Source organism: Ascidiella aspersa, chromosome 2, assembly GCF_963924565.1.
Source record: "Ascidiella aspersa chromosome 2, kaAscAspe10.2, whole genome shotgun sequence".
In the NCBI taxonomy this organism is placed as follows: domain Eukaryota; kingdom Metazoa; phylum Chordata; class Ascidiacea; order Phlebobranchia; family Ascidiidae; genus Ascidiella; species Ascidiella aspersa.
Window position 1 is genome coordinate 19,588,763 of NC_139448.1, and position 27,596 is coordinate 19,616,358.

General features: G+C 35.3%; 1 protein-coding gene across 1 annotated transcript; it reads right to left on the reverse strand.

Moving 5' to 3' along the window:
* Nucleotides 1-26,924, reverse strand: LOC146164234 (uncharacterized). The gene is made up of 23 exons (XM_083380693.1): nucleotides 26,771-26,924; nucleotides 26,261-26,502; nucleotides 25,970-26,065; nucleotides 25,810-25,897; nucleotides 25,383-25,607; nucleotides 16,572-16,850; nucleotides 13,953-14,067; nucleotides 13,627-13,771; nucleotides 12,465-12,534; nucleotides 12,075-12,189; nucleotides 11,255-11,387; nucleotides 10,802-10,924; nucleotides 10,529-10,718; nucleotides 10,236-10,425; nucleotides 9,191-9,353; nucleotides 8,588-8,794; nucleotides 8,122-8,345; nucleotides 6,255-6,416; nucleotides 5,978-6,104; nucleotides 4,623-4,784; nucleotides 4,441-4,526; nucleotides 4,128-4,242; nucleotides 1-108 (listed from the first exon to the last, which is right to left on the reverse strand). Exons 1-23 carry the CDS (start codon nucleotides 26,922-26,924, stop codon nucleotides 1-3), a joined length of 3,519 nt encoding a protein of 1,172 aa, XP_083236819.1.
* Nucleotides 26,925-27,596: the final 672 nt, after the last annotated feature.

Here is a 27,596-nt window from a genome sequence, read left to right on the forward strand (position 1 = left end):
TCATGGACTTCCGCCATTGGAAAAGTCAACGTCCGGACAATAACTGGGCTGCTGCCATGGTTTCGTTGGATCTGGTTTGTTGTCTTCCGCTTTTACGAGATTGACGACCTGTACGTAAAAGATAGTATACAGTTTTACTTAAAAAACTTTTAAATGAACACGATGAGTCGAATACAGAGATTTTATAGGGGGTGCCTTCGAAAGGACTTTTTTTTAAATCAGTAGCTTAATTAAGATTGTAGTAAAAGCAAGGCAATCCATGTGTTTAGGCTATTATGTTTTTTGATCAACGCGAGATGCATGAAAACGGAATGTGCAGCCTTAAATGGCGGAATCTTTTACGGAATGTGCAGCCTTAAATGGCGGAACATTTATAGCTAAAGAAAGCGGTATGGAGTTTAAAATAATATTGTTGGACTATTTAGCTAGAAATCTAAAGCATGCATGCGCAACCGACGTGTAACCGATTTTTCTACTAGCACTTTTTGCAAATATGCTACAATTCAGTCCGAATGATACCAGAAATGTACCTAGCGAGGGATTTTGGTGTTACGCAAAATAACTTAGGTAAACTTTGAACTTTTTTAAATATCCAAAGCTTTTTTAAACTTGTTAATTGCGAAAACTCTTCACTTGGAATAAATTTAAACAACAAAACAACAATCATCATATCGTATCCAGCTAGAGAACATTTGTAAATATTTCCACACATCGTATTGCTTGCTCGCTGAAAAGCATACGGTCGTGCACTTGAATGACCGGCCTCCGGCGCTTATAGTAGATGGTCCATGGTTTGCTTCTCACCACAGGTATAAGGCAGTGTCGGGGTTATCTGTATTGCCCCACTGAAACATATTAGCCTTGGAGCCGCCAACACCAGTTTGTAACCTATTCACACCTTTAATTTCTCATCATGGCCCAAGACTTTCGCAGGGTGACAGAGTAATATGAAGGGCATGTCTTTGGCCATGTGAAGTCTTTCTGTAGTTGCATCATCATGCAGAAATTGGATAGTGACCGTTTTTAAAAGGAATATAACATTTTTATATAAACGTTTATACCAACCAGTAAAATTTTATTAATGTATATTGCATTTACATTTTCTGAAAACAACGATTGTTGCCTACAGCTTCAAATAAAAGCAAGAACTGTAATTAAAAGTATGTGGATTATTACTATTACGGAATATAAATCATTAGGAAAAGCAAATTTATATTAATGATTAGGGAAAGTAAAATTATAATACCTGGATCTTTTGCAGTTTTTTACCCGTACACACAGTGGTCCCTCTAAAGAGTCTAAACTAAAGTGCAACAGCGCAGGCACACCAGACGATTTGCGCAGCAAAATTTGCCTTTTGCACATATAAAAACTAAAAATTCTCAGTGTTTTGCCACAACTGTTTTTTAACTTTTTTCCACAACAAATTTTCTGCATTGCACATTGGCCATTTTTTCAATAATTCTTGCAGATACGATTGAGACGTAATATATGTTTTGCCGTAAATTATTTTGCCTAACAGTTTTGATCATCCATGTTGTGTATTTTTGTTTATCTCACGTGGAATTAAATAGGAAAACCAAGCTAAAAGAAAAAAAAATGAGTTTAAAAAGGTAGCCTACTGAACACAATATATTTTCAACGCAAAGGTATTTCAGATAAACGATAAAAATTAGGGCGGCTTACAGAAAGCAGTTTTATTACAAATTTTATTTGTGTACTATAGGCTAGCCTAGCGTGGACTCGGTTCTTCATAAATGTAATTTCTGTCAAGTGGGCCTATGTCGAGTTGAAGTTTTTTTCGCGCTTTACACTAATCTATAACCTCTTTGCAATATCGCCTGTGTATTGCATTGTAAGTAACACCTCTCCATCTTGAAATTTATCTAGATAAACTCCCTGTGGTTTTACGCTTATGGCGAATTTTTTTCCTTGTTTCTGTGCAGGTACAGCTGTGGGGTAAAATCCCTCACAAGTTGGTAAAATCTTCTTAATAAATGCTAGTGAGCGAGTAGTTCACGAATCTTGATTGTTTGCTAAAGGCATCAGCACGTATGCTACCTTTCGAAATTAGACGTTTTGTTAATTCAATCCAAGTAATGGGATATTTTTTCGCGCGACCGCTTCCTGACATATCCTTGAATGTAATTAAAATCGATTGCAGTTGCAGATTTCTGAGTTTACCGGGAACATAAAGTTTCTCGATTATATTTGTTTCATGGCATCACGCTTTGTGTTTTTACGTAATCTCTAAACTTTTTCGGACTGGCCCTCGTACAAAAACATTTATCTGCTCGGTAACTTAGCGTTAAAACATTCTTGCCGTATGATAAATATTCTTAGAGGGAACACTGCGTATAAAGAATAAGTTGACCTTAAAAATTTGTCAGTGAGGGTACCGGTTGTTAACTATATTGAATCCCACAAGTGGTTATTGGTATAGAGTAAGAATTAGGATTTAGAATAAAGCTATTAGGCATAGATCAGTGATCGGCAAACTGTGGGCCGCGGACCAAATGTGGGCCGCAGAGCCATTTTTAGTGGGCCGCGCGCTACTTTTTAGTATTTTAGTTTTATCATGTATTCGTGGGCCGCGTTAATAGCCGTACGCGTACATTCATTGCACTTTAAAAGTTGGAAATAGTTTAAAAGTTGGAATTTTTACATTGTCTCAGCGTGGTACAGGCCCGCGTGCCAAATGTGGCCCTGAGAGTGAACTTTACCTATGTAAACGCATTTTTTTTAGCGCTTCGCACGTATATTATTCGGTTTATGGTTTGTTTTATATTATCGCGCACAGCGTTTTTAACATCATGGCGCCATGTAATATTTTGCCATTTCTTAGGGTGTCAAAAGCCTAACGCTGTGTGGACTTAGACTCCCTACAAAATGCAATTTCCACAAAAAAATTTTTTTCAATCTTTTATGCATTAAGTATACGTCTAAACGCGCGATAAACTTGGTTTAGTTGCGTAATACCACACCGGTTTGTTCGAGAACAACACGTTTCCTAAATTACTTGAAGTATGACGATACTATAGTGACGACAAATGTATGTATTTTTCTGTACTTTTGTAAGTTTTACTTAAATCTATTGAGGCTTCTTGCGTCGTGCGACTCATAACTTTACTGTCAGTCTACTATACATGCCATTATTTCGAAAAATATTCGAATCGTTTTACGTGCTAAATGCGCCACGTATTCTTTTAACTGAATTTTTGCCAATTTAAACCAAATAAACCCAATTTTTTCGGAATATGCGCAATAAAACGTATAACAATTGTTTTTTACACGCAACTTTGTGACGTCATTCTAATCATCTAATGCCTCCAGCTCAAAAGAAATCCTCGAACCGCCCCTGTTTTACGTAAGGGGTCGCCAATAGCTCTGAAAGTGGGCCGAGACAAAAAAAGTTTGCCGACCAATGCATTAGATGATGGGTATAGGTAGGACGTGATTTAAATCTTCTTCTGTCGGTTTATGTATTATTAGGATGCTGGCCTAAGTCGTATTTTAATATCTTTCGATCTTTGCGTTTACTTGCATTTTCGCTGAGTGGTTAACTGAAATGTCAGAATAAGTTAACTTTGTATGTGTATTAACAACAGAATCTGGCCCTCCAAATAAGTTAACTTAAAATAGTTTTTTTGAAAAATAGTAACTTTGAAAATACCACTTATTTGTGCAAAAGGGAACAAAACATCATTATTTTGTTGCACTCCAATCGCACACATTAAGTGTAACAAGAAGCTCCACAAGAATTAAAAATATAACTTGGCACCCTGAGAACCCCGCTGAACCCCATCAGGGTGCTGCTACACCGGCTGGGAATTGAAACACTGCTGTATCGAGTTAGCTATACACATCAATCACACAACATTGTAAAAATATGTGAGTAAAAAAAACGACTGTCCCGGCTGAAACGGGACGTACGGGTAAGCCTAATCATACCCCCGAAACGGTGGTGCTAGAAATAAAAAATATTCCTACGGCTATAGGCTACAGTTAAAGTAGTTTTGGAAATGTGTTTATCCATTTTATACCTTGTTTGTGCTCAAATTATTGTCACAATTATCTGCTAAATTCGCTGTGTAAAAATTGCCAATTGTTAGACCGAATTTTGTCACTTCTTCTGTGTGGTTGACATCTGGACGGCTTTGAACTGTATTTACATCCGATAAACTGTCTTTCCAATGTGGCGTCAGTCTACGTTCCAGAACTTTGTGTGGTCTTGATCTTGATCTTTAAATGCAAATTAACCGCTGTTTGGGGGCAACGAGAATTTACGTTTCTATTATCACCAAACATTAAGTTCGAATCATCGCACTTAGCAGTTAGAAAAAGAAATTTTGTAAAATCAACCTTTTAAGAATTGCCATAGAGTAATTCTTTTTAAATGCGATGTTTATCTCTACTATTAATAATCTTGCATATACTTACGCTTGTTTGCAAACCCAGGAAGACGAGTTTTCCGAGCAAGTATGTGATTGAATTCTCCTGGACGAAGTTTGTCCAGCATTTATGGTCTGAAATGTGCAGATACAAACATGAAAACTGTCAGCATATCATCATACAATTGATAGTTTTAATAGGCCTGCAAAAATGTTTCACCAGGTACACACCAATGATGTTGAAGTGACAAAAGCAGATCGAGCAGTGAGGCTTGATGTTACATAGTAACGTCTTCTGACGCAAGAGCCAAATCGACTCCGACGAAAAAACTTTCCCATTTCTGTCCTCACGCGTTCATTTATCAAACAGTGGAAGACGAATATAAACACTCCCTGAAACATATTTTACATATTTTAGGGATAAATTCACCAAAAATACAGATTAACTCAAATTGCTAAAGAGGTTAAAGATCTCTTTTAAGAAATATACTACTTTATTTAAAAAAAATTCTTATTTTTATTTGAATTAAATTTATCCTTTTAGTTTATTGCAAATTAACATAAAGGCAATTTGTTTCAAATGTACATGATTTTTAATAACGAAATGTTACCAGAAAACGCATTAAATTAAGGCTATTTATACTATGGTGTTACATTTCTAAGAAGATTTTCTGTAAATCAAACTATATTTATCATTTAACTTGATTTGACTAAAAAATTACCTTAGAATAATCTAATACCTGTAGTAAATAAAATACATAGCGACATTAGGGTGCAAAAAAGGATTTTTGATTGGGGGAAGCACTGAAAATGTTTAAGGATGTCGTTCGTTACAAAGTTACATCATAACACAATTAGACTTAAAAACAATTCTTGTTCTCGAGCGAACTTGTGTGAAAATTGCAGCTAAACCCAATCTAATCGCGCGAAACGCGAACAAAATTGAGTTATGTGGTTTAAATTACCAAAACATGCATTAATTAAAAGACCATACGCGTTAGGCACATAAAATAAAATCATACAGGCCTATTGCTAAAAAATAATGGAATTTGTAATTTAATTTAAAAAAATTGCATGTTAGAAAAATAGATCCGCCCCTGACACATTAGGTTTATAGGAATAAAGTTGGTAGAATTTCTCAGACATTGTGTTTGAGTTATACTTCCTTAACGAACGACCCATATCAAGTATATAAAAGTAACATTGGAATTCAATAAAAAACACACTGAAATTTCAAGAAAACAATGTTTGGCAAAAAGTCACGCGCAGCTACCATTTAAAGGTGAAGTTTTCTAAACAAATAGAAAGTTGAAATACTTGCGTTTCAATTTGACATTTCTAACATAAAAATTGCTATTTGGAACATTGGTTGGTGTGTTTTTCTATACCTAACAGTAGAAATATACAAAAATATAATTTGCAGGACACGTAATCATTTAGTTAAATAAACAGACTAAATAAACATATTACAGTGCATATACAATCAGAACACTGGGCATATAAAAATAAAAACTTAAAACTAAAGTATCCCAGTCTATAGTATACAGCACGTTTGTCGGTTTATATTTTTTTAGTTTATAGCTCACCTGAAAAGTGTTACAAAGAGTAAAAATATAGGCCATGAAAATCGTTTTTGTGTTCACATAAAATATACCAAATATCCACGTAACTCCAAGTAGGCACAATAGCACAGACGACCCCTTGATCCACATTCTAAGAACAGTTATTTGAGAATAAAAATATGTTGATTTTACAACATTTTTGTTTTTATGTGAGTATCCTATTTTATCGCCAAAAGTTATTTCAAAGAAAAGCATTCTTCTACCTTACAAAAAATTGGTTAAATTTGAACCTTAATTTTACCTTGTTTTAGCAAGTTTGGTTCGATTTGCAGGTGTTGTGATACCATGGGTATTCATAACTTTCATAGCAATTGCAAAGAAGAAAATATTTGCGCAGATAACCGCAATGGCAGGACCAACAAAACTCCAAATCAACAAGTCATCACCAGCTTCTAACCAGCAACTATATAATTGTAGTTAAAATTTAGAATTCAACGGGCGGTTCGGCGGCAGGACTTTAAATTTCTCACGTAAATTTCTCAGAAATCAAATTAGCAATTAGAGATAACCAAGCTTCCTAACCTGGAATGTATATGACCGAAACCGATGCCCAAAAGTGTCTGATGAAAAATATTTCGACCAATCAAACAGATACAATCATTAAAATGCGAATTCGTAGTCTTTTATAGAAGTAAGATTAGTGCAAAAAAAGTAAGCCGGAACGGTCCGGTAAAAGCTGAGCGGTAAAAGAATTATGCCGAAAAGGCGTTTCAATCACAGATCTTCGAATAGGACTAACAAACGTCCCAATTCGAAAGTAGGCAATACCATCGGTCTAGTCAATGCAGCGCATTTAACGATTTTACAGTAGTGCGAATACAACATGTCTCGGAAGAAAAAGGCGATTTATTGTTCTGCTGTAGTCAGCTCGTTGGGGAATCTGTCTTCCCTCAAAAACTCACCTAATCCTACAGCAAAGTAGTTTATTGTTTTTTTCAGTATACTTTAATGCCTGTATATGGGCTGGTTAGCATGTTGCATAGACATACTATATACTATCAACCAGTGAATTATCGCTTCGCGCAAATGCTTCTTCGCCACCTCTTTGAATGTGTTAGCCTAAGATTTCAGTTGCATATTTGAGAACGGGATCGACCGAGAACAGCAAGTTTCTTGAGATTGCCTGTTTTATGACGCCACGTAATGACGTAATTTGTGACATCATCTTTCAATTTTTTATGCGTTTCTGATAGAAAACCAAGTCAATGCATCAGAAGACATCAGCTAAGCTTCTAAACGATTTTTTGTGAATAAAATAAATTTCAGACATGGCGTTAAAAGTTACGTCATAATGTAAGTCACAATTCAAGTAATCTTAAGAATCGTACTCTTCTCAAACGAACTGGTGTGCAAATATGGGTTTGAAGTTTAGCTAATCGCGCGCAACCTGAAAAAAATGCATTTATTTACTACAAATTGACATAAGTATAGATTAAAATGAGACTGGACGCAGTGGGTACCTGAAAAGTTTAGCACACTCTCGAATATCGATATGTGTTATATCAGGGCCATTCACTCCACAGCTGAGTGGCTGAACCGAAATAACGTAAGAATTTCTCACAAAGCCTTATGCCAGTGTTTCTTAAACTGGTGAATGGTCTACCCCTGGGTGAACAAAATTTTTGCAGGGGTCAACCAATCAAAAGGGGTGAATAAGGGTGAACCGTCAGAAATGTATAGCTCTGCAGTAAATCGACTACTGAACTGGTGTTTTGTGGTGTTTTTTTGCTTATTGTAATAGTGAAGTTGGTTTGCACTGAGTGTTTCAGTACAAAAATTTGGTGACTGTGTTTTTTGCTTTTGTAGCTTTACATTTCTGGACTCGAGAAATTGTAGATTTTCAATGGTAAAACTTGCTTAAGTAAACCTTAACAAAAATTGAAACAACCTAAATCATTTTGTGCGGTTATATATAGACAAGATAATTTTATCATATCATGAGATAAGGGTGAAAGAAATCTGGAGATCGATTCTAGGGGTGAACAAAACTAAAAAAGTTTAAGAAGCACTGCCTTATACAATGCGAACACACACACAAACACACACACACACACACACACACACACACACACAAACACAAACACAAACACGTTGCTCGTTGAACCAACTTTTTGTCGTTGCCATATCCATCATATCGAAGTACTGCAGAAACAGCGACAACAATTGCCGGAACTCCATAAGCGAACAGGTAATACGAAATCACGCGTGACGTTCGGTCGATCTGAAACACGATGACGAGCGACGCATAGAGGTGGAGTCCTTCAACGGTCATCCAACAGAATACCACAAGAAACAAGTAGTGGAGTATGCCAGCGATAAAGGAACAAATCAACTGCCAAAAAAATATTGTCTGAGTGTGGTCTGAGAATTTAGGGGGGCAGTTTTGTTCAGGTAAAAATTTAAACCACTTGTTTTTCCATTAAATAATATTGTATAGCTGAGGCAAATTCTGTTTACGTCTTTATATAGTTTTTTAATCGGTATAGATATAGTTTCTTTATATTCAAATATTTTTTATTGTAAAAAAGTTCTAACTCTACAATTGATCCGTTTTAAGCAAGCTAAAGTTTTCACCTTAATTTCAGTTTTGTCGATTCCAAAGATGAAGAGGATTTGTGCCAGTGCCAATGAGGCACAAAGGTGTTTGTGTATCGTGTTCCTTGTAGAACGAAGTCCGGGAAGTGCATTAAAGAAGAAAAAACACGTGACCAGTCCGGCAATAGACAAACCGCATCCTATCCACGTGATTAGAGTAAGAATGCCATCGTTTAGTGGATCCAGCTTTAATGGCAAAATAAGAAAAATCTGCAGCATTGGATAAACCAAGACGATACAACATTTTTGACAAAAAAAAACAAAAAAAAACAAAAAACAATCCAATGTCAGGTATAATGGAATTTGGCGAGCATCAATCATGCTCTACACTGTTGGATGTAAATTACAAATTCCTTTAGTGGGCCATGGAAAACAAAAAATCCGCTCTTGGAATTTCGGCATAAATATTAAACGCATTTTGCCAATTTCCGTTAGCATACAAAAATAACCCAATATGATACACTTTTTAGTCACAAATGTTGCACAAAAATTTTTTCCTTAGTTTTGGCTTGCACAAGAAAAACTTTTGTTTGTTTTTTCCTTAATATTTGCTAAACATTACAGGTAAGCAGTTTACAGTACCTCAATGTCCCCGATGTGCATTAAAACAGCAAAGTTTGTAAGATGGTCACATTCGCATTGTGTGTGCGTCGTATTTCTTGACGTTCTCTTACAACCACGAGATGACCAAGCTCCAGATTTGGTACGACTGGAGTTTGTACGAATGGAATCCCAAAATACGCATCTAAATTTCCAATACATGTTCGTATAAGTTTTACAATGCTTTAAAAGATGGTCCATTGACCAAAAGAAACACTGACTGATCACTTCGTTGCTTGTCAATAGAGCAAATCACCCGCGGGAAGGCGCTAGATCTTAAGGGTGTCCACATGTATTTGGGAATCTTCAAGCGTCTTATTTTGTTATATTGGTATATGACCCATTAAGTCCTGATACAACTTTTTGTTTAAGTAAAACCACTTTAAGAAAATCTGTAGAGGTGCCGAAATATGTTTGATTTCTTGAGGGGTGCCGTAAGTCATAAAAGTTCTGGAACCACTGAAGTTTGTTTTCTCGTTTGAGATGTTTGTGTCAAGAATTTGCTTAAAGATATACTAATAAATATAACTCTTTTTCGGTTTAATAATATCTCAGCCTTTGTTATTTTCAATAAGACGCGAAATGGAAAAGTTTAGAATTGCCTATTTACTTCTCGCGCTTACGCATCCTCACTCGCGCTTACGCATTCCCGTTTACTATTTTATATTATGTTGTAGTGTCCCGGTGTAACTGTGCTATTTTATTTGAGAGGCTTTGCGCTGTTTCGTTAAACGGTTAAACGCTGTGTATACCACTTTTAGCAACTGGGTAAAAGGCTGTTTTCCAACGTTGCCTGGCTTAAATCGAGCACTTACATTACTTTCTACTGAAAAATATTTATGATAATCATGTTTTTTAAATTGTTTACGTTTATAAAAATGGTACATATATATTTAAAGTTTGTACAATGTGAAGCATCTGAAAAATTTGTAATCAACTTTTTTCCTGCCTATAATTATTAAATAAACGATTTATCGAACTTCATTGCATTAATTACATCAATATTTTAAATCTATAGGTGGCCTACCTGGTTTCCGCGTTTGTAGGTTTTTTGTGGCGGAGAATAATTCTAACTTTTCTGTTTCGAATATCGTCATTTCTCATAGGATAAATAGAAGCAGATATAACCAAAGAATTTACAGCGAAGTTGTCATTAAATTTGTTTTTCTTGAAACGTTCTGTTACTTGCTGCGGCAGTTCGTCATTATAATTGTTACCTGGAAAAAGTCTCAAATTTTATTGTTACCTTCTCCAATGTTAGGTAAAAATTTTATAATTTATGGCTAACCCCTACGAATTTGGGCAAAGAAAGGACATTACCTAAAAGGGAATCCAAACTATTGTAAGCCGCAAAAGCGACACTTTGTAACCCAGTTTCTGTGTTAGTGGGTACATCTATCAAGGCTGCGTTTTGTAACCAGTTACCACCATCTATTCCGAACGAAGATGACGAAGCTGTTGGAAACTTAACACGACGATGGCTTTTCGATGTTGACTTTGCCACAAAGACCTGCAGTAACAAACAAAATGCTTAACAGCGGAAACTAAAGTGTATCACTTAATTAACATAGCTTTAAATTGTTTTCTTCCTACTTGAAATGCTGTGTTTTTCTTGAGGTGGATATTGCTACGTTCACCAACAAGGTGTTCGGCGAGCACAAACCCTGCATGGTCCATCGAACTAGTCATGTCATCAGCAATAGAAATTCGGTCTTCCTGTTAAAAATATATTATAAAATAAACTCGTTATAAAATATGCTAATTGCTTAAGTTTTTTGTTGGTTTAATATGTCAGACTTTATAAGATTTAAACATGAAACAGTGCCAACAGAAATACATACCAATAATTAAGATCGATGGACCCATTTTTTATTTTTTTTAATTGGAAAGAATAAACAAACACAAAAATGTTTTCCAAGTTTTCAAAAAACTTTCTGAAGTATATTTAGTATTTACCTTACACAAAAACGGGCGAAAGCTATTAGCAATAAACGCAATAAAATAGCAAAAAAAAATTTAGCATCACTCCTTTAAAAATGAACCTACCTCGGCCATGGTATCCCAAATTCGATACATTTCTGGATCTAGTAATGTATCAATTGTTTTTTGCACAGACTCTGTTAGATTTCGACCTTCTGCCGAACTAATGTTTTCTTGTTCGCTGGAAAATTGAATTATTCTGGAAGTAAAATATATTTAACAACCGTGATGCATCTTTTAAAATTGAAACAATGGATTTGTAAGCAATGGGACAAGAAATTAAATCAGTGGGCGTCTTCCCCGTTGAATCGAATTGAATCATTTGACATTTTGATTCACTTAATTTTACAACGTTCTTTGTAAGCGAGCTGGTAGAGCAATTAGAGACTTTCTCGTTTTGGGTCGGTAAACAGAAAGCATAAAAACGCAATTTCTCTTTAAAAAGTTGTTTCTTTAGATGCAAAATTTGTGTTTTCCTAAATATTTTTACGAAGCTAGTGGTAGCAATGTGTAGCATCAACTTTTAGGGCCAAGGAAAACGATATTTTATTGTAAACAATATTTTTGCATTATTTAGTACTTTAACTAAGATGTTAATCTATCCGTAGTTTACTTTTGGATTACGTGTTAAAAGTTAAAACTATAATTTAGAATTATCGGCGGGCATGGTGAACATAATATGCGAGACCAATTAGGAGGTTTCAGCTTGATGGATTGTTTGATTTTGTCAAACCACACAAAATTCAGGTAGATTTCGCAAATTATTGCGCTTAATTCCTTAAATTCGAATAAAAACTTTATACAACATCTTATTATCGATTCGATAACGCACAAATCCACGTACAATCCATTATACTATTTAAATATAAAACATTTAAAAACTAACTTTTTCAATATTGCTGTGTTTGCTATAATATCCCCTTGTAGAAAATTGTTTTTTTTAGAAGATACCAGTTTTGACTGGCGTTCAGCAACATGTATGAAATCCGTTGACATTCCATCTAAACAAGCGCAACAAAGAGTTAAGGCGATAATTTTAGTAAAATAATCTCCACGAACCTATTATTTACCTCGCAATGCTTGATCTATTTCATTAGATATCATCAGGGTTGCTTCTGATATGCAGTCTATAACTGTTTGATTCCTATTTTGCATTGTTTTGGGGTCGTAATAACAAACTTGTCTTGTAATGAAAAACGAACCTTTAACATAAAATATCACGCTGTTGCATCTTTGTAAGTGTTTAAAGAACTACATTAATTGTAACTTATCTTACCTTTGGGGCACTCGGTTCTATTTTTAGGCTTACAACAAAAGTGACAACTCCACGGAATCGTCATCCAAGACTATGGAATAAAGAATTTTATTTTGTTTAATAGGCAAAAAGTAAAACGTCTGCTGAAAATGTGAAATATTAACAGTAATGACTTAGGTCAATAACTTGGCTTAAGTCACTGTTTTTAAATTATTTAACTTGACTTAAGTCTTTTTGGGTAAAATTACTTTTCTTATCTTTTGGACAAATGACTTGGGTGGAAATAAGGTGTTTTTATGAAGCAATTTTTAAAACAAAATTGGTTTATTTATATTATCTTTTGCATATAAAACAACTTTTTACTAGGCTTATATGTTTTTGTTAATTTTTAGCTCAGTTATTGCACAACTCGATTGCTGAGACTTAATAATTTCAAAATGACTTATTTACAACATTAAATTAACTGTTCGTAACACTTAAACTAGCCTTTTTCGTGATGCTTTCTTCGGATATATTTGTTGTTTTAAACGCGACAGGCCGAGAAGAACTTTCTTCCAATCTTAAAAAAAATATAGTACAACTTCAAACATACCATAAGATAATTTTAACGTTAACTAAATCAAATAGTTTTTTCTCTGTCGTACAAGTGTCGGGCTGATAGAAAACGTATAAACTTTTTTTGGACTATAATGTAAAGTATTCTGAACAATGTGAAAACTTCTCACTATATTACCTTTTAAGAGTCGACTGAGACGATTTTTTTGTATAAGCTTCCATTTTCGTGGTTTCAATGCCATTTTGTTCAAACATATTAAGGAGTAATATGCTTTGATCCTGAACTTGTTTATCCTTATCAGCAATTTCCGTGGTAGTTTCCGAAATGTTTATAGTATTTTTTATGGTTTGTTTTGCAAACAGAAAATCCCTTTTAATAGAATTTGGTTCGCAGACGTAGTACACCTCAAAGCTCGAAAATTGTTTACTGCTTGGTGGCAATAGGGAGTTCATTGTATTGACGGAAACGATACAACTCTGAAAAGTAGAAAAGTTATTAACTTAATTATTAAAAAAATCATTTATGTCCAGAAATTAATTTTACCTATGATATGTAATAAAGCGTATATTAAACGTTTTTATAAGATTGTAAATTTTATATTTAATCGTTTAATTAGCAAAATGTTACCCGCTTTCCATTGCAAAGGGACCTAATCGAAAGTAAAAGTTGCTGTTTTGGATTATCATCAACATTTGAGCCATTTAAGGTACTTCCAAGTGCAAACTGCACCTTAATAGAGTTAAGGGAATTGTTGTTTGGGGGGCATTCTAGTCTTCAATTTAAAAATAAAAAATTAGAATTAACATTAAAGAGATATATTATATAAGTAAAATCCATTTAACCAAGAATAGTGTATATTTGCACAAAAACATTGTTGACTGTGTAATATGCCACAAAAGTATTCTCTGTAAGTATTAGAAACTTAATCCAAATCTAAATTCGATATAACTTACTCTGTATTTTGTAAGTTGTCAGTTACAACAACATGAAAGGTGTCATGTTGTAAATGATTATTACACCGTGGTCCGGTCATGTTATTTATGCAATGGCATTGGTAACCATCTTCCGCTACAAAAATAGGAGTAAAATAAAGTTTTTGCTTTACTGTATTGTACACGTTGTAAAAATATTGTAGGCTTCACCATTATATGTGGTCAGCTTAAAATATTTCCTCTCCACAGGCATAGAGTTCCAGTAATCATCTAAATGTAATATTGTAATTAGATGAAGCAAAGGACCTCAAAATTGTTTTCTTGCGACGCACCAAGCGATAAGAATCTAACTAATATTTATTAATTAAATATTTGTTTATAACTCAAAATTATAATCAGTTGCTGCAGTAAAATGAGTTAAAATGCTTGTGTTAGCAATTGTCAACACATTTTTTTTCGCACCGAGTTTTCCAACTAAATTTAATGTAGCCTACATTTGGCCACTGATTTCAAATATGTTATTAGTTTTTCCTATTACATCAAGTTTAACAGTTATAATATTTAAAATATTTTAGCAAAAACTGCTAATATTAAGTTCTAATGGAAAAATACTTCCGGATAACAATATTGTAAAACCAAAAAATTATATACTGGCCTATATGGGCCTGTTTGTATTGAATTTACAAATTAGCATTAAATTCCTCTTTAAACATGTTTGGTATTTATTATTCTTGCCATAACGACAGAAAAAATCTTCTTTTATATTGGGCTTTCGGAATTTTTTTTAATTACGCTTCAGTAGTAATTAGCCATCACATAACACTTCCAGTTCCCTTGATATCGCTCCCCCATCAGCCTGATATCCTGATAGAATCGGTCACCCCGCTTCTCGCTAACGTTGCCAAGTATTTGCGGGAACACGTTGAGGTGACTGTACAGAACATAATGCTTATGTTACACCCTAGTGATGGCAAGCTAAAGAGATAATCTCTTGGCAGTTGTGAGATTTCGTGTTCCCGAGGAAGTATTTGACCACAACGCGAATGCGTTCCAAGGTCAAATTTCAATTAAGACTGGTCATCGTTGTTACAGAATTGCGGTCTCTAATTAAGCAATGTAAATCTGCCATACATCGAATATCATAATTTTATTCTGCCATTCGCTAACCCACAAATAAAATGTAAGCAAATAAGTCTGAATCGTGATCAAGAGATTTAACTAAATAGTTCATCAATCCGAGTTTGATGTGCAATGGTGGGACATGGGACTTGTGGGGGAGTGATGTTTTTGTAGTTAACCAGTGATTCGTTAATTACGTTTCTGTTCCTGGCTATAAAATTGATATTTGAGGGCCCTTAAAACTATTTCACTCAGTGCTACTTCTAGGCTCTAATATCCCAGTAGGAAAAAACGTATTTGGAAGAGTATCCTTGTTATAAAAAATACCCATTTTTATGGTCTACACAAATCAACCATTCGTGAATACAGCAGAAGATTTTTCTCTTGCAGTCTACCAACAATTCAGCAGTCTGTTTAGGCAAATTTAAGTAACAGACCAGATAATTTACTTCAGATTACTATACAAAGAAGGTCAAGGAAGATTCATACAGTGTATGTATCTAGAATAGTATTATAGATATATACACTGGATGAAGGTGGCGATATTGCGTTTTAGAGGTGCTTGAGTGATGGCTCTGTGAAGCTTTATAGAAAAAGTTTACATCATATAATTTTTTTTAGGAGTTTAGGTGCCTCTATTTGGGGGGCAAAAAACTAAAATAGTGTGACGTCATCGTTTAATTTTTTTAGCTATCTACTCTTATCTAGCGGTAGCAATATCTCCGCTACAAGATTCGTTCATATTCGCTTGTTTAGTCTGCTGGCGAAGCAACGAAGCGACTGGCATTATTTTTTTACCGCCACAAATTTAATTGCGAAATCTGGTTGCACTGTAGCCCCCTCTGTTGGCACCTGGTTCGCACATTGTTCCAATCAAACGTATTAACACCATAGGCATGCACAATAACAATTGTACGAGGGCCGCAGCAAGCTAAAACACAGTTTCGCAGGCCGCATAAAGTTGAATGCATTTTTAGGGATGACGTTACAAAGTTGAGTCATAACATGGCGTCATACAACAATGAATCTTAAAAACACCTATTGTTCTCGAGCGAACTCTTGCTCAAACATGCAGCTAAATCATAAAAAAATATATGACGGAGTGTTGCTCTTCTGCTCTCCTGCTGGAAGGCAACAATAGCTTATTTCATAAAAAAATCGTTTATTAGGTTTTTCGCTGTTTCGATGTAAAGGGGTGTATTAGGCACATAAGAGTTTTGCATAATACTAGAAACAACAGATTTATATCTGTCTTATTGCACGGACCAAAGGCATGGCAAAACGTAAAAAAATGCATTTACAGATTAGGAAAAATAATCCAAGATTTAAAAAATAAAAATTTCCACTTTTTAAGTGGGTTCAGCACCAATAATTTTAGTATGATACTAGTCCGAAAAACTCAAGTAATTATGTTTTTGAATGCGTAAAACATAAACGTAAAGCATTTCTCAAGATGATTGTCAATAAGATAGAATAGAGGCTTGACGACTTTAAACAACTATAATATAATTATGTTTTTACCTTGAAGCAAGAATACGCTAGAAGTGGTTGCATGTTGCAGATTTTGAGTAGACACTGGCCTTGTAGCGAAGATGCAATGCTTCTTTTTATGAACAACTTGAAGTTGATAGCCGTAGCAGGGCGTACGGCCATGTTGCAAACATATGGAGGCACATTCCTCCATGCTATTGACCATTACCATGTCACCATGACAATCAGGATCAAAGGCAGCATTATTTAGAAATGCGAAAGCGTCGATCGAGAGTGGAAATCGCCGAATGTAGATGTCGATCATATTATCTTTAATTTAAGTTTATTAAAAAAAAATTATTTTATTGTATAACGAAGGATCTTTTTGTGTAAAATTTACCTCGTTTAGACGTATTGGGCGAAACAATGGTTTTCACCAATTTAAATGAGCTGTTTTCACTTTGTAGGATTTCCGATATCTCTTGAAGCAAGGCAAACTTGTCATATTTAGTAAATAAACAGGTCAAGTTTTTCATATACACATAATTCATGCCAGTATTGTTATGAATTTCAACTCTCAGTTCTAGCAACTGGCATGGAAATGCTGGCAGAATGTCAACCAGTTTACTTTTTTCAGTAGGTAATGTTTCTTGCCTTCTTGCAATACGGGTCATATTTTCTTTGGTAAGAACTCCGTACATCGACATAGTTGAATTCAGTTTAGATAATGGTGATCGAAGCAGCGTGGTCCATTCTACTAACAGTACTAAGGGCGTAAGTAAAGTGTCGGTTATCTTACGGCAAGGGCTTAGCCACGCCGAGCATTTGTTTACTGTAATATGGCGCCTATTCAAATATTATTCATATTATCTCGCGTTGGCTTCATGGAAAGATGTAACGTGAATTAAACTAAACCTTTATTAACAAACAAAATTGAAGTAGGCTATGGTTCAAGTCGCTTTTCTAATCTCAAACGGCATAGAAATAAAATGGTTAAACTCCAACCTGTTGGTGGTAACATCCTACGGGCTTCCATCAGGATTTCCAATTGAGAACAGCCCTTAAACGCCACATTTAAACGACAAAATGAAACTTCCGGTACTCGAAATCGTACTTCTGCACGTCTGACAGCTACAGGCCAAGCCAAATAGAATATTTTTCCATCCAGAAAGGGGTGGATAACCTGAAAATTTGTTTATAAAAACTTTCAATGCTCAACGTAAAACAAAATTAAGAAATTGTGTATTCAAATGCGAGTCAACGGTGATTATAATTTGTTGCACGATTTTCTGTGATGTCACAACCATTTAAGGGGGCCACGAAAATAAAGCGCTAAAAAGTTTAAATTAGAAAAACTTACATTTCCAAGTTATAATTAGGAATTCCCGTTACATCGTACTTCATTGCACTAACGGCACCTGATTGAGGCATAAATTAGCCTACTACCGATCCGATGCCTAATAGCGTCATTACTGTGGTCACAATCATTTAGCTTATATTGTTAATATATAATTTTTTCAACCAAAAAAACTTTTAAAGTGGAAAACGCTCAGACAGCTAGATTGCAAACCATGGCTAAAATGCTGAAACTAATTTAGTATCCGATCGAAAAGTGATAATAGGCACCCTAGTATTGGACGATTGCATTACGGTTTGGCATCGAGTATCAGCTCTGATCTGGCTCGTCGGGCATTCCTAATTCGCACACAAACACATTTCATGGTCATTGACACCACAGTATGGCGGCAAAAAACACATATAATTTGTTTCGAAAGGACAACTGAGTATAGGCTTTTATCTTAAAGTGTAAAACTGGAGCTGTGTTACCTATGATAACTCGATCGGCCTACATTGAAAAGGCGAAAATATCGCATTCACTGGATAAATTGGCAAAAATTGCAGTTTAGAAAGGGTCACAGTATTAGCCTACTGCCCTATGGTTATACAGAAGGTGTAGAAATACACGTTTTATGGTTCATCTTGTGTTTTTAAAGCCCAAAAATGTCGTTTGAGGCAATCGAAAATCTCAGTCTAAGCTGAGTAGAACATAAAGCAAAATGATGATCGCGGCACAAAATACATTTCCATTTAGTAAGATAAAATAGCAAAAATATTGTTTAGGAGGTACGGCCCACTGTAATTAAAAAAAGACAAAGAGATAAGAAATAAAACTACAAAAAAGAATGTCAAGTGTGAAAACACACATACAAAAGCACACAAAACAACCTTCGAGCGCTCTTGGTATCCAAAGAGCTCAGTATCCCAACCAAAAAGAAGTTTCATGGAAATGTTAGCTCCGCGTGATACTTTATCCAACATACATGACGCTTCCATTCCATGCACAAAAACGTCATTCTCTTCGTTAATAAATATTTGTTGTTAACTATGGTTTAGGTGGGATATAAAATTTGGTCTTTGCTATGGTATATTTTGGGTATCGGGAGCTGCATTTCGCCTTCTTCTTAAAGGAAATCACCAAAAAAGGAATTATAGCCTACTCATTTTCAATTGCTCAAATCTGCTAATTGTAAATGCGTAAAACCTACAAGTTTTAACAACAAAGTTCCTATTGGGAACTTATCAAGGCCCGCCGAGATCTTGCAAAGTTTAACCCGGCGCCTTTAAAATGGTTGCCAAAAGATAAAAAAGGTCATGCCAAAAGATGTTAACGTCAATAAGATGATATAGCTAATGTAATAAATTAACAAATGATTTGTGTGATCAAATTGGCCATGCCCAAAACATTTTTGCTATCCACACATCTCGATAATAGAAAAAAAACACCCTGCTTAGTATCGTCAATCTAATTATAACCCTATCTAAACCTATCTCCTGTTAAAAAATAACTAACTATTTATGCACGATTCACCTTAACCTGAAACTTTCATTATAATCAATTTGGGTTAGGTATAGTCTTTACGTCTATTTAAAAAGAGTCTCCCCAAACCGTTACCTTAGATCTTCAACTGGTGGTTGTACAATGTACACTTTATATTAAAATGGGCAAATTGTTCCTTTTAACGTTGTAGACAAGTTTTTAAGGCTGAATTTTGTTTTCTATCATTTTTCTATATGGAATAGAATTCGAAAACAAAAAATCAAGCAAAATAGTTACCCAGGTATTTCACTAATGTTCTTTGTACGAGATGAAGTAATATGTTTTAGCCTAGATGTAAAAAAAACTAACAAAACGGGTATTTATTAAATTTTGTCCCTGTTAGATATCACAACTGTTGTTTCCTTTATTTTAGTCGACTTGTCTTGACACCGCCGTTCGGCCGATTTTGTACTTTTAAATATTGATTGAGTTTTTTGCGAAAATAGAAAAAAATAGTTCTTACCGAATTTGAAATGATGACGAACTTCAACTGATTTATTGAACTTTTGTGAACGTTGTAAAGCTGTATCATTTACCACGGTGCGAAAAGTTTCTTCAACTGTATTGTAAAAGATTAAACTTGCTGTTATCATTCGTTAGAATTTACCATGGCGAAGCAATCTGTGAAATTCACAGATATTGACAACTTGAAAGCAGTTATTAATAAAAAATAAATACTTCTTAAATCTGTTCAAATCGTTTTTAACTTTGTATAATCCTACATGTAGCCAGGGCCTTCCCCAATAAATTTAATATTTTTCTCTTGCCCGTTAGCAGTTTAAAGTGCAGCACGTATCTATAGGCCTATACGTAGAACTCTCCAATTTAAGATTTTATGCGTAACCTATAGATACATTACCAGTTCTACATCCCAAACTTTTGCACCTTTGTTTTGGGGCTTAAAGCGCTATCCTAACCATTACACTTTTTGATGAAAAACGTTTCTCCAAAAAAAAAATTCCGGCACCATATGTGTATATTTTTGCATGTTGCGCCGTGTGATTCAACTCTGCAAAGTCGAACGAATTTTAGTTAAATTAAAGTGCGCCCTTCAATAGCTCTTGAAAGAGTATTTTAAACCGTGACAAAACAAGTTTTGCCGACAACATGGCTATAACGTTCATGGCTGGACCATACTTGCATTGACCACAAGCAATCGACCAACCATGCTTTTTATAGTCTACGTACACTTTACAGTTGTGCGCGTAATTCACATGGTATAACCAGGACCGGATTAACCAATAGGCTAATAAGGCTATAGCCTTGGGCCCTGGAAAAATTCGGCCCTCAATTTTTTAAGGTTAAATTTTTGTAAGGCTGATAGTGATACAGATCCAGTATCAGTACAGCACAGTTTTTGCTTAAAAACTAATAACTGAGTCGAGTCATTGTGCCTTGTGTGTGAGTAGGTAAATAAATCGTTTTATTAATGCTGCAAACGAGTTAAGAACTATTTACGTTCTGTGATATCACTTTTAAGAGGAACACACAATAATACCTAAAAAGCAACAATACCTAAAGCAGAAAAAATTATAAACCCATAGAATAAAGACCAATGACTTAAATACGCCATTACATAATGAGATCAAAATCGTCTGAATAAGACCTAAATCTGTCAAAATACGTCCTAAATTCATCGTAATATTGCCTTAAATGGGCAAAATAACACCTGAAACTGTAGGGAGAGGGTATGGGTCGATCGGGCGCTGTGTTAGGTCTGGCATGGGTCGTTTTGGTGACGACGTTTGGACGCCCTAGTTTGACCTGCGCCATTAGGGCGCCGCTGTTTTTGCATTGGATTTTTGGCCCTGTTTGGGGTTATTGGTGGGTAATGGGTGGGGTTATAAAAAAAATATTAGGGGAGTTAGTGATGTACTTAGGGGTGAGGTTCGAGGATAGGTAAAGTGCTGTTTAGGCCTTATTCTGACTGGTTTTAGACTTCTATTTCGGTCTTAATGGCTGGAGTCCCTTTTAAGCATAGATAGTGATGTTCTTAGAGGTTTGAATGTCGATGACATCATTCATAAGGTTGGTGTCAACACTAGGCGCGCCTGGCATTAACGTAAAATGTTTTTTTAAATTTCGGTTGCGGAAGTTGAAACAGTTCAACTTTGACGCTTTTGGTTCGGAACGAGGAAATTTGCCCTGCTTTCCTCTTTCCATTAAAAATAGTTTTTGAGGATTTGAGACAATTAAACGATTTTTGAGGCAAAAAAGTAAAATTATGTAATCTAATAGAATTTGTATTTTGTTCTAGAATCTAGAACAGGCTTTCTCAACCGTGGCTCTCGGTCCCCTTGAGGGGCAACGGGCATAACTCTCTAGCTAGCTCGTAGTTTGCAAAAACCAACTACACAAATGTCTTTATTTATAAAATTTGCCTGTTAACTTAAACGTTTTTTCGGGCAAGCCAATTACTTGACGATAACCTTCGCCTAATTTTTAAGTTTTCGTCAAATGCTGTTGGGCAAGCAACTAACTTGTAATGCCTGGTGCAGAGATTTCCAAATTTCCTTAAAGAGTTTGCAAAAGAACATTCCATGGTGAAACGCGTAAGGTACAGTTCATTTCAAATAGGCCTATTTTTTGACTTTTTGACTATACGTAAGTGCGAAAAATTTTCGCGCTTCGCGCGAATTTCTTTCTACGTCCGGTTTGTTTACGTTTTGATGCTGTCTTTTCAAGTAGATCTGCGCTTAAAAAAGGTTAACAAACGCTGAATAGATTAACTATTAAGGTTGTTGCCTTTCCTGAAAGTAGTTTTATCCCATTTTTTATAAGTAGTATGAATAACGAGGTTCGGACTCGAATTTTATTTTGCGCCAACACTTTACTTCCTCCGTAAATGTAATTAAACACATCTTTAGGTGCAAAAAAGATCCGAGACCCGCCTGATTTACAGTTGTTCCAACATTTTAATAACACAATTCTTAGTTAACATTTTGTGCGGCCCGCGGAGGACTTTTTTAGTTTGGATTTGGCCAGCGACTAGAAATAGGTTTTTGCCCCTGAGCTAGCTTATGCACAGCGTATTTGCCAAACAATAGCAACGCATTATTAAAATAAAAATCTAGGAATCATCTCGGCGAATGTAGTGACAAAACATTAGTCGAATGCAAAAAAAAAACTCGTCGGAGTCCAAAAACATGCCTGACAATGACTAACTAAGTTAGTTTAATTTAAAACGACTGATTTGTTAAATAATTAGAAAGTAGGTGCACTTATTCAACTTTTCTCTTCTTACATTTTGAGTTAAATACTGTGGTATGTTGAAGGATAGATTAAACTTCACGTTAAGACCTCAAAATCTTATTTTACGAGGTAAATAAAAAACCTGCAGATGCAAAAACGTCAAAGGTGACCAACTGGTCCCACAGCTATGACACCTAATTACATTTATTACATGTTTTTATATTATGTTTGTGTTATTTTGCAGTAGCCTAAATCATTTCAATTTTTCATGTATGGATTAAAAATCCCGATATATTTCCGTTGTCCCAGTGTTTCTCCGAAACCAATTCATATTTGTTTAATGACCATAAAAAAGTTACCTTTATTGTGATGTATTGTTTGCTGTAGGCTACCTGTTAAGGTTGCCAGCACAAAGTAACAACTTTTAGGTTACCCGTATCTGTCTTGAAATTTGTAACACACTTGTTAGAGCAAAATATGTTGCAACGATGCACTGAAGCAATTTCAAAAACCTGCAACTGAATGTTTTGTAGTGTTGGCCAAAGACCAAACCACGCCACGCCACGGGACACATATTTTGGTTCCGCGGATGAACACCCCTGTGTCACAATAAATAGGCAGGTTTATGCTTCAGAACAGGTTGACGGGATGTAAAATTTATTGAACAAGGTTTACCTCAAGTGTACGAAGCTTGTAAGTTATTACATTCTATTTGTGATGTCATAATAACCAAATATTTCTGTTGATGATAATTTAACCGTTGGTAATGGTTCCTTTTGCAGTAGAACAGGTCGGAGTTACCAAAACTGGCTGAAGAAATCTAACAGCAACGCTCGCATTAAATGACTGATGAAATTTTGTATTTGTATAAATACGGGCCACGCATTGCCTATACCTTTGCAGCCTTGCTCATCCTTCTTCCGATTAGGATTAGGCTACTACAGATTCGGTCTATTGTGCGGACTTGAGTGTAAAAGGTTTTGAGTAAACGTTAAAAGGGTGTACCGTTCCGAAAAAGGTTGAAAAGCACTGCTCTAGTTGTTTCAGTAAATATTTGTGCCGTCGGAGTTCTGGTCCGCGAAAGGATTTTCGTATTTTTACAGGTCCGGAATTGTCAAAAGGTTAAGAACTAATGCTGTAGAGCAGTGGTCAGCAAACTGTGGGCCGCGGCCGAAATGTATTTGTGGGCCACGTGATAGCCGTACATTCGATGTACTTTTAACAATTGGTGTGGCAAATTTTTTTTAAATTGGCTCAGCTTGTAAAGACCCACGTGCCAATGTGACCCTGAGTGTGCCTATCGAGCTATATTTTTGCAAACTTTAACTTTATGTAAACGAAAATTATTCGCGCGTCGCGCGTATGTTCTTCGTTGTATGGCATAAATTGGGCAGTGTTTTGAGCATCAAGGCGACGTCTAATATTTCACCTTAAAATCAAATCTCCTGAATCCGCCACTGTTTTCGTAGTGGTTTTACGTAGTGGGCCTTCAATAGCTTTGGGACGCCAAAAAAAAAAGTTTGCCGAACACTGCTGTAGAGTAGACAATAAGTTTTATTACACAGCTGATTTTTTATTATATTTTTATTATATTGATTATAGTTAGCTTAGACAATTAAGGCCTTTTCAAATTAAGAAAAATAATTTTCCAGCGTTGCGATTCATTGACGACGATTCTGTGTGGTCATACAGCTTTGGGTCATCGTAATTGCTTTGCGCGAGCGAATTTCTGGAGTGAATATGCAAGTGAAAGTCGGACCAAGTATATTATTTACGACGAATATAGATGTGAAAATTTTGGGGGCCACGCCCTCTAGATTGGCTTAAAATGGTACCCAAAATGTTTTAACAAATGTCAACCATGTCATTTTACGAATTTTTTTGCATTTTTCCGTAGCTCTTTTTCATAAAAAGGGCACTTTTGCCCCCCTTGCCCCCTTAGAAAAAGGCAGGAGGGGCAAGCTTGCCCCCCCGCGCCCCCCCTCTCCGGCGTCCCTGAGTAGTGTAGATTAGTAGAATTTACTATTTTTACTTTATATCGCCGGGACAACTAAAGTAGAAAGACATCAAGGAAACTATAGACCTTATGCATTTTATGGGAAACAAAACATCTTTTAAGTATTTGTAACCTTACATGATCGCCCCATTATACTTTTTGGTAAATAATAGGTTACTTTCTTCTGGTTGAGCCTTTGAAAACAACCTATCTGAAAACACTGTATATTATAGCCTTTAGTAAGTGTTTCACAAGCAGGATGAACTGTAACTCAATATAAGAAACGTGGGGGAAGATTCATATTCCAGAGCAGAATAAATTGATTGGGATAAAATATTATGTGTCAGTCACAATAAAAAGTAGTTTTTAAATATATTCGAGTTCCTAAAACTTCATACTAAACATACATAAAAGTTTTTTTAGAGAGTCTTTCGTGCCCCCATGGCGATCAAGGCCTCACGCCCCCCAGTTTAAGAACACCTGCTTCACAGGTTAACATTAGAAGCGCACAGACAGTAGAAATCAAAGAGGCGCAAAAATTGTGAGACTGCCGTATTTATGCGAAATTAATCTGCGTTTTTTTTTAGCTAGAAACGTTGGTTTGCCAATGTAATTATATAAAATTGAAAATCAACACGTAGGCTATAGTTTAATTAAGTTCTGTCACAATTATTAATTTTATAGGAATGAGTTGCATGACGAATAAAATTAGTCTCAACAAAAACGTAAATATAAGACTACGCAATGCAACGCGAAAAGATAATTAGATGTAAACGACAATGTTTTATATACTTACCGTAAAGTACTTGATTACATTCCACAGTTTTATAGCATTTGGCACCAGAAGCACAATAGCTAGTATCACACACAGTGGCTTGCCTCTTCCAACATACCCCAATATTGTACGAGTCAATAGCATCGGCAAGCGGCAGTATTATATTATCGTTTACAATCAATTGGTAAACACACATAACCAAGCTGCCATTTATCGATAAAGGATTTTGCATTCCAGGTATCAAACCTAAAAGTATTTTTACGCAAAAGTTAAATAACTTAAATGTAAGCACCTCACGTTATTTTGTCTTGCATGGGTATTGTTCTTTTAAGGCATTTATCAGCAAAAAATATAAATGACCAATTAAAATTCTAAAATAAAGTTACACTAATAAACTGTTGATATGAGTGTTGTTGATCACGCTACGGTTTTTTGAACATATACTCACCTAAACATAAAGTAATGCTTTCATTAGTGGCGAACTTCTTTTTTAAAAATAATGATGTTTCTATGTGACCATCCAATATTGCCTTTACCTGCACGATAATAACAACCGTTTTTACGAAAATCTTTAATTACCAAAAACTTTAGTTGAACAAGGTACTGACGTTTGTTTCTTTGATGTACAAATCCAATTCACGGTTTTCGCCATTTCCAAAATCTGAGCTCGTTATTGGTATTTCTTGTATAAGACTATTGTCGTCCTTCGAAACAATAAAAAAACAAGATTAGCCGTTAAAATATAAATATCACTTCACAAAATTTCTCCCAACCTGTGTTTTATTTAGAATTATTTCTTCATTTAGCTTCGAAACAAACCGTATGAATAGCAATAGGCTACTGTTATGATAGGATTTGCCCAAAGGCCTAGGAGGAATTTTACTAAATAAAAATTTTACCTTTCCAATTTTTAATTGAAATACGTTGTTTTTCACTCCAATAATAATTGCATCATCAGAAACAGCTGATAAATTATTAAATTTGTTGGCTACAATCAAAAGCATTCCACTGTGTGAGTGCGGGCGAAACTCAATATGAACATGGATGCTTTGGATATTTGCAGCTGCTTGCGATTCAATTTTGATAGGTATTTTTGAAAAGCTGTTGCGTTTAAACGAGGCCTGCTGTTCTTTGGAACAACCTTAAAACAATTAAAATATAAGCTTATTTACTTTCAAACATTTTTTTAGTATTGAAACACAAGTAGTATCTTTTTGAATATTGTGCTCGCTTAATTGGTACATAATCGCAATATAGAGATTTGTCGTCTCGTGTAACAACAATGATCCTATAGCCTATGCCTTGTTTAATATAAGTAGCCGAAACGCCAACTTTTGTTACTAAGTCATTTCACAACACTCGATAACTCTTTGTACTGGAGATAAATTAGTCATTTTAGAGAAAATTACCTTGAGCAAAGAAAACCGCAAACACTAGACAAACTTTTCCGACTTTCAGATTCATTTTCACATCCGACACTAGTTGCTCTGCCAAATTTGGAATAAACTCGATCGGGAATGTTGTCTTATTTATGTCAGGCAAAAGAACATGATGCGCAACCATGGTAATAAAACGCAACTAGGCTAGAAATTGATTGCTTTAGTGCTAGTTTGCCAAGCGTTTTATCGGGTATCAAGCAGAGTTGCAATTGTCTGAGGTTAATCGCAAACCATCAGAACGATTTACAACTCAGTGGGTGTTTTATTATGGCGAGGGCTTTTCAATTTGCTTTAACGTTCCGATAACCCGCCTATGTAAATCATTCTATCCTAGCTCCTAGGGTTGCCATAGTTTTAAACGCAAAGTCAATGGCCAATTTACTATACGGTTGTATTAACAAACTCAAGATCAGGGGACGTGGTAAAGTTACGTCATAAAGCTACCAAATCGAAGTATTTTTTTGTATATTAAGCTCTGTATAGTTGGCCAAAATTTCATTTGGAGGGTGCAATGAGACACTTGGGAATAATCCGATTTCAACAAAACAGGATAAGACTCACTAAAATCATAAGTAAGATTTGCGCAAAGGGGCGAAAAAAAATGCATTTATATTGTAAAATTGGCACAGGTTTAGTTCGTGGGGGTAGGGGACCCTCGTCAGCAGTAGCGTGATCCTCTGCCTTACTTCCTGTTGTGGCGAAATATTACGCCACCTTAGCTGCCCCTGAAACACCTTTTAGGCCTATGCTATGCTATGTTTATCACAACCAAGATGTGATTTTAAATACGCGCTAC

Excerpts from the sequence above, each read along its gene's own strand:
- LOC146164234 (XM_083380693.1), bottom strand. The coding sequence starts at position 26,924 with ATGGTTGCGCATCATGTTCTTTTGCCTGACATAAATAAGACAACATTC. Across the intron at positions 16,851-25,382 it reads ATGTAATCAAGTACTTTACG|ATAATATGATCGACATCTAC; the intron begins GTAAGTATATAA and ends CTTAAATTAAAG. Across the intron at positions 10,925-11,254 it reads TTTGGGATACCATGGCCGAG|GAAGACCGAATTTCTATTGC; the intron begins GTAGGTTCATTT and ends TATTTTTAACAG.